The sequence below is a fragment of the Gadus macrocephalus genome, chromosome 21 (genome assembly GCF_031168955.1).
Source record: "Gadus macrocephalus chromosome 21, ASM3116895v1".
NCBI classification, from domain to species: Eukaryota; Metazoa; Chordata; class Actinopteri; order Gadiformes; family Gadidae; genus Gadus; species Gadus macrocephalus.
Genome location: NC_082402.1, coordinates 11,135,013 through 11,142,846, shown reverse-complemented (window position 1 = coordinate 11,142,846; position 7,834 = coordinate 11,135,013). Strand labels below are relative to the sequence as shown.

At 47.2% G+C, this 7,834-nt stretch overlaps 1 protein-coding gene across 4 annotated transcripts in view; it reads right to left on the bottom strand.

The window, feature by feature from the left end:
• Positions 1 to 229: 229 nt before the first annotated feature.
• Positions 230 to 7,834, bottom strand: part of adgb (androglobin) — a 60,649-nt gene continuing 53,044 nt past the window's right edge. For 3 of the 4 annotated variants that reach the window (XM_060042471.1, XM_060042474.1, XM_060042473.1), the window contains exons 31-36: positions 7,488 to 7,636; positions 5,984 to 6,139; positions 5,662 to 5,767; positions 5,398 to 5,509; positions 1,632 to 1,815; positions 230 to 939 (exon numbers count right to left, since the gene is read on the bottom strand). In XM_060042471.1, coding sequence (XP_059898454.1) covers positions 745 to 939; positions 1,632 to 1,815; positions 5,398 to 5,509; positions 5,662 to 5,767; positions 5,984 to 6,139; positions 7,488 to 7,636 — 902 coding nt within the window. In that variant the 3' untranslated portion in view covers positions 230 to 744. The remainder of the gene's footprint in view (positions 940 to 1,631; positions 1,816 to 5,397; positions 5,510 to 5,661; positions 5,768 to 5,983; positions 6,140 to 7,487; positions 7,637 to 7,834) is intronic. The other variant, XM_060042472.1, reaches the window with a different exon arrangement.

Genomic DNA, 7,834 nt, shown 5'->3' with positions numbered 1-7,834 from the left:
ATTCCCCTCAATCGTACGGAGATGGTTCATGAAGAATTACCATGTCCAGCATGTCAGAAATACATGTCACTTTGGTCATTGGGTCAATAGCACAACCTTAAGGAGAGAGAGATATGATATGAAGCATGCCATCAGGTCGCCTGTGCCACCAAAGGTCAAAGCTATTCATCAAAGGTCACATGGTGGAAAAAGAATTGATGCAACCACAATAAAATAAATGGAAATGTGATGTTTTCAACCCATTATATGGACTTTAATGACGGGGAGGGGGAGGTCCATTAGCGAGATTTGCTCATGTTTTCTCCATGTGTTTGACTGATCGGTCCATCAGCCAGGAGAAGGAGAACAGGAGAGGAGCCGAATCCCAAAAGGCCAAAAAGAGACATTTCACATTGAGATAACAGTGAGATAACGCTTCTGTACGACTGAATTCAAAGCTTACTAATATATAGCCATACTTAAATAGTAAACATTTCTAAGGTAAAGACGTGGATCAGGAAATATAAATCAGGCTGTCATAACTCATCTCGAATGTTCGAACTAGTAATATGTGAAGCTATAACAATAGTGAATGTTTTGCTGAAAAGGCTAACACTAAAAAATAAAAAATTCTTGCTAGGCACCAGTACCCTTTTTTTCATAAATCTCATTCTAATGTAACGCAAAGCTTCTATGGCCACACTGCAGGGGGGACTAGCTGAACTGAAGAGCATACACTACGGTCGGTGGCCGTCAGACCCACATTCACTTCTTGCCGGCACTGTTGGGCTTGGCGGGCTGTGTGGCGGCCGAGACGGACGCAGCCGCCCCCGCCTGCTCCTCCAGGCCCCCCTCCTCTCCCTTGTCCCCCAGCTCGGCCTCCATCAGACGGGCGTTGACCGCCTGGAGGGCCGCCTGGAGGGCCGCCTGGGTCATCTGCCGCTGGTCGCGCAGGGTGACCTGTGAGCGCCGCGGGGTTCGGAGAGAGAGTGAACACGACGGAGGACGGAAGGGGTTATTTTAAGGTTTGGTTTCGATTTTATTGGTACAGCTCTCAATCACAGTGAGGGTCTCGAGGGGCGTCACAGGCCCGCATTTACGACCCCCCCTTACCCTCTGAAGGGCGAGGAAAAACCTCCCTAATTATCAAGGAGGAACCCTCGAGAGGGAACACAGAGAGAGACACCCGGGAATGGTTAGCAGGGCAGTAGGTGCCATTATGGGAGCTATAATGGTAGCATAAACAAGTTCAGATGGTGTTGGGCTGACAGGGCGACGGTCACTTCTTATCTTCCTCTCTCTTTCAAACTCGACATGTTTTACCTCCTTCCATAAAACGTTCGATTTATCCCACCTGGGATTCTAACGGTATAGCCACTGAGAATCCGGCACCTCTTCTACAGGGTTAGGCTTTAACGGCTAATCACACCACACCCGGCGGCATGTCATGGGAGACCTGGCTCAGACAGAAGCAGTGCAATAACCTAGTGTAAGTACAATGATATCTGTTTTACACATACACAGATGAAACCATGACAACCAGGATTCCCAAATAATCCTCACCACTAATCTTTCACTTTCTTTCGTACATTGCAACGCGTTCCCCCCGGGGCGGCGGGGCGTCCGGGCCGCCGGCGGGCGGGGCCACTGACCTGCATGCCGTCGTACATCTCCAGCTGCCCCTGGATCAGGGCGGTCCTGCTCTGCGCCTCCCGCCGGCGGTGCTCCAGCACCGTGTCCCGCAGCAGCCGGTAGCCCTGGATCTGCTCCGAGCGCTCCCGCCGCTGGAGCGCCTCCACCTCGGCGTCTCTCAGCACCGGCTGGGCCCTGCGACACCTAGCGTGGACAGAGACACGCTAGCTCGTATGCTATGTCAACGCCTGTAGCACGTAAACACGTTAGTGGACGGAGACACGGTAGCTCATATGCCATAACAACACCTATTAGCATGTCAACACTAATATACCGCCAAGCGTCTGAACACAGTGGCTCATCTAAAAAGGACACCAAGCGTGAATGGAGACACGGTAGCTTGTATGCCATAACGACACCTGTAGCATGTCATCACTAATACATATAACTATACGATCATAATAAAATAATATACCCCCAAGCGTCTGAACAAAGTAGCTAATCTCATAAGGACACCTAGCATGGACCAACAGACATGAGCTAATATGATAGGCATACTGGCTCATGGCAACCCAGCGCAGTGAGGTTAACTTCAGACGGAAAAGACGGGCAAGAGTGGTTGTGGCGAGTGGAATCCTAAGTATAATTTCTTAAAGCCATCAAATCCTTATGCAGTCCTTTATGCTTCATCGCAACAAGCTACTTACAGCTACTTCTACCCCCATCACCATGACCACGGCATGGACTGAAAACATTAACTTGCTCCCAAAGTTGCAGAGGATACAGCCTCGTCACATTGTCTAAAGGCTAAGTTCATATCTGCCGTAAAGGTCACCTTTAGGGGAGCAAGGGAGGAGCAGGAGGAATGGAAATGAGCCGTATGAATGATGAGATAACATGATGGAAATGATAAGCCAATAAAGAGTCATCGCCTCTCCTGCATCACACACACACACACACACACACACACACACACACACACACACACACACACACACACACACACACACACACACACACACACACACACACACACACACACACACGCACACACACACACACACACACCTTATCTCATAACCCAGGTTGTACCCACAGATAGAAATATACAGAGTATGCTGTTGATCCGCTCTGAATTCACTCTCTATTTAGCTTTGGGTGGATGTATGCTTGTTTGTGTGTACGTGCCTGCGTTTGTGTGCGTGTATGTGTGTGTGTGTGTGCGCACACGTGCATGTCTGAGCATGTGAATGCATGTGTTACGTGCGTGTCTGTGTGCGTGCGTGTGTGTGCGTGTGTGTGCGTGTGTGAGTGTGTGGCCGTGTGTATGGGCCCATGTGAGGGGAGATGAGTGTAGCCCTTCGGAATACCTGGTCCTGGAGGTATTCCGAAGGGAATAGTTCCCATAAGCGGACCTTAATGAAGAGGGGAGGGTACCGGAGGTGTTCGCCTTGGCTAATGAACATCACCCTATGTGACCCTGTGTGTGTGTCTCTGTGTGTGTATGCCTACGTGCATGTGAGTGTGATTGAATGTATGTGTGTATGTGTGTATGTGTGTGTGTGTGTGTCTGTGCATGCATTTCGGTGTGTGTGTGTGTGTTTGGTTGTCCGTGCATAAGTGTCTGTAAATGTGTGTGTGTGCACATGCTCACATTTTTAGGTCATGTACCACATCTGTGCCTAAAAGGCATGCTAAGTTCCGTTGTCAAGTATTTAGTCTGAGAGAGAGAGACAGAGAGGTAGAGGGAGAGAGAGAGAGAGCGAGAGAGAGAGAGGGGAATGAATGCTGTGTGCTGCAGTATAATCAGACTCCTCTAATAGACTGACTTCACGGGATCTCTCTCTGGCGACGTGACTCACAGGGCTACAGTGTCAACAGCCGTCCCCAGCCTGCCACACACACACACACACACACACACACACACACCTGCACAACCACACCCACACAGACACACACCCACACCCACCCACTCACAGAACGGAAGGGCGAGAGAGAGGGGCACATCTCGCTGGGGCAGCAAGCTCATCAAGGTCTGGAAATAGCGCTCTAATTAACGGACCCAAATATCTTCTCATTTATCACCTAGACGGACAGGCAGAGCGGGAGGGACGGATGGACGGATGGGGGGGGGGGATTGGTGGACGGCAGAAGGGATGGAGTGACTGGTGGACAGAGTGAGGGAGGATGGAGGGATGGAAAATGAATGAATAAAGAGCTGTGTCATGAGTCAAATCATATATATACTATATATAGAATGATTTGACTAATGACATCGCTCTTCCAAATAAATATATAATTATATGTGAGCATATATATTTATTATATATATATTTATAATAGATTTATAATTTCAGCTTCCCTTTAAAGCTTCTTGTCAAGCGACACAGCTAAAAGAAAATGTTGTTGCTATTGGCAACTGCCTCATCTTCTCCTCACTTCAGCTTCACACTTCTCATTAAAGAGGACACCTCTTAATGTGCATGCCCATTGCCCACACAGACTGCCTGTGCGGTGGTGGTGGTGGTGGTGGTGAGTGTCCCCTGTGAAGATACTGTTCTCAGATGCTAGGGTCCAAACCCCCTCGAGCAGGCAATGCAAGGGAGGGACCACCAGGGGGAGCCCTGTCTGTGTGTATTTACATACAAAAACACACACACACACACACACACACACACACACACACACACACACACACACACACACACACACACACACACACACACACACTGCATAGACCCTTTCACTTACAAACCAAGCCTGCGATCACACCAAATCCGTGTTTCATATGTGATGTCAGTGTGTTGTGCTGCTTTAATTGCATTGGATTTTTCCTACTTGTACGTTTTGTAAAAATAACCGCTCTTTTAAAGTAACATCATGTGGTTTTAAATCCCATTTTCCCACATTTGACTTCAATGTTTGCATTATTATTTTTTTACTTCAGACTATGAGAATTCCTTCATTAAAATACATTCCCATCTCATATCCCTACGTCGCTGAGTCGGTGTACTATCAAACTACACGACTCTTCACTCCGGGTAACATTACCCGCCTCCTGGCAGCATTTCTTCAATCCAAGTCTCTATCGGTAATTATCTCCACTAATGTTGTACATAACTGGGAAGCTTAACGGCTGTGAAAGATAGGCTGCTCCTCTGCAAATGCATTGACTTGCGTCATGGCAATTCATCCATAAAGTAATTGTAGGTTGGTGTGATCGCAGCTTGAGGCTTGAAGGAAGGCAGATATACATCGTAGAAACACACACACATACACACACAAACACACACACACAAGCACACGCAAGCAAACACACACACACACACACACACACACACACACACACACACACACACACACACACACACACACACACACACACACACACACACACAGATATATATACACACACACACACAATATTCTAATGGCGTGTAGTGTTGTAAAGGGAAGGAAATGAATGATCTTGCTGGGGGGGGGGGGGGGGGGGGGTGACTTGAGTTAAGGTATAAAGGAAATGGAACAGGTTCTGGCATGTTTGATCGGGCTATTAGGTCTCTTCCCGGATCCATTTTCTTGAGTTACATTCTAATCCTGATCCCTAATTTAGCTAAGTTAGCGATAGAGAGATATCGAGAGAGAAATATCGATAGAGTAAGAGCTCATCAGCAAGAGAGAGAGAGCGAGAGAGAGAGAGAGAGACAGAGAGACAGAGAGCGAGGGAGACAGACAGACAGGGAGAACGAGAGAGAGAGAGAATGTGGAAGTTGAGATGAGAGAGACCTGATATAGTGAGAGTAGTCCAGGGCTGCAAGTAGGCTGGCTGTATCAGATCGGAGGGAAGGCAGCTCCTGATTGGTTAGACCGGGAGCAGGGTCGGGAGAAGGCAGAGAGGCTGCAAAGATATTAAGCAGAAAAGGCCACATTAGCATAATATATCAAGAAATTGCAAAAACCCATAATTTGTGTATTTGTGTGACAATGTGTATGTGTGTGAGCGCTTGTGCATGAATATGTGTTTGCGTTGGCGTTTGTGTGTGTGTGTACCAGGCACTGTGTTCTTTGTGTCATCAGTAAGGTTGTCTTCATGACCTCCAGGGGAAGGCTTGGCCTTCTGGATGTGGTTGAGATACTTCAGACGAGATTGCAGGGCCTATAAAAAAAACAACAGCGCAACACAAGACTTTAACACAAGACTTAAACAATGTACACTGAAGGGTTTGCCGTTGCATGGTTTAACCCTGGTTCGTCCCTGGTATGGTAACAATGGTACGGTCAAAAATGAGACGCAAACCGAAATCAAGTCACTGTGTCAGAAATCCTTTGGTAATGGTTATTTTAAGTGCGGTTTAGGTGCGCGTGTGCCCACCTTGGCCCGCCGCCCCGGCTCAGCGGTCTCCCAGGCGTGTCTAATGGCCCTGATCTTGTTCAGTCTCTCCGTGTCCTTCCTCATCTCCAGGCTCTCTGCCTTGCTCTGGTCGCACACCACACACAGTCTCCAGGTGGGCTTGCTCAGGTCCAGGCTCTGCTTGGTGCAAGCAGTTCAACCGCCCACAAGACGGACACACATGGCAAACGAGACACACACACACACACACGCAGACACAGTTTAGACAACGACCAAATTTGAATTCATTTGTTTAATAATGCAGAAAAACATGACTTCCTTTTGTTCAGCAAAGGCAAAGGTCACTCTCGCAGAACAGACAATATGCTTTTCAATGAGAACCTAGGGAAAGCTAGGGCCAGCCATCCAGCCAATCAGAGCTCCTCGCTAAATGCACTGGTCTCAACGACCAGTTGTTGTGTGTTGTTGATAAAACAACAGGGACATTTTTATTTATTTATCTATTCATAGATCGTTATCGCTTCCACCATCCCGCCCACCCAACGCAGCACGAAAAACCATTCAGAATGGAAATGGCCTCGGGTATAAAAATCTGCCTTTCAAATTGCATTGTATTTAAGCATTTCACATGCAGAGCAGCTCCGGAATAATAAACAATTATACATGGATGAGACATCTATCAGGCAGCTGTGGTGGCTGTCGGACCACAACCCACGGTTGGCTAGACCAAGACAATAATGAATCCTTAACGACACAGACCAGATAGTTATGTATGCTGGGTTACCTGCTGGCTTCGGTTTATCTTAATTTGGCTGCAGGTGGCTGCAGGACTAAGCTAAGCTGAAACTCAACCCTCGAATCCACCAAAACAGGCTGCTTGTTTAACCCTTACAAGTAGCAGCATTTGATTCATTTCATGTACTCTCATGATTTGTGGGTTGTATCTCCATGGTAAAATGCAGGTAATGAAAGTCGCTTTGAATAAAAGAGTCAGCTAAATAAACAGAATGTAATGCAGCAGTAGTCTCACAAATCAGACTGATAATAATCTAATGTCTGGGAGCAGACGTGCTTAAATCTGGGGGAACGGGGCTTTTCTCCTTCTCTCGCTTCCGATTTTTTTCGTCCAATCATGAGGCTTGAGGCGGGGATCTGCAAGCGCAGAATTGCCTATTAACAGCAAACCCAAAACGCCTGCACTAGGGAAGTGCAAACAAATGGATGTAAAGCTTTTAAATAAACACTGTCTAGACCACTGTAGGCCACTGTAAAAAGGCATGTATATACCGACGCTTTATCTACTCGCTAAAGTTTCTCTTCAGTTGAGTATCTCTTCACAGGAAACAAGGTGTAACTCCGCCTCTTTTAGGTTTTCAGCCCAGGCTCTGTGACATCCCCCCTCCCAAAAGTTCTGCCATACCCTAGAAAGACTGCCTGATCCACAATTATAGCAGTAGTAGTGGTAGCAGTTTGCGTCTTGGATTGTCAGCTGCATTTAAAAGCATGCATGGTGGTCGATTATTACCGAGTCCTGTTTGGAGACCGGTTTGGACCCGGTCCCTAGCTTCTCCTTGTCCCCCTTCCCCTTGTGGTGGGCCTTGGGCACGGCCTGTTTGCTCCCATCGCTGCTTGCCGTCTCTGTGCTGCTGGAGCGGATGGCTTCGCCTTCTACTTCTGTAAGGAACAAAGTTATCAAAGGCTAGCATCCACCACAGCGCTTATAAGACCATATAGAAATGGAGCAAAAATAGCAATGACCATTTGTTCATAAAACATTATGATTTTTGTAAGAACGCTAACATAGAGACAATTATTTTCTTTCTTAACACAAAGTTAAGAAACAAATCATGAATCGCACAACAAGCTAAACAT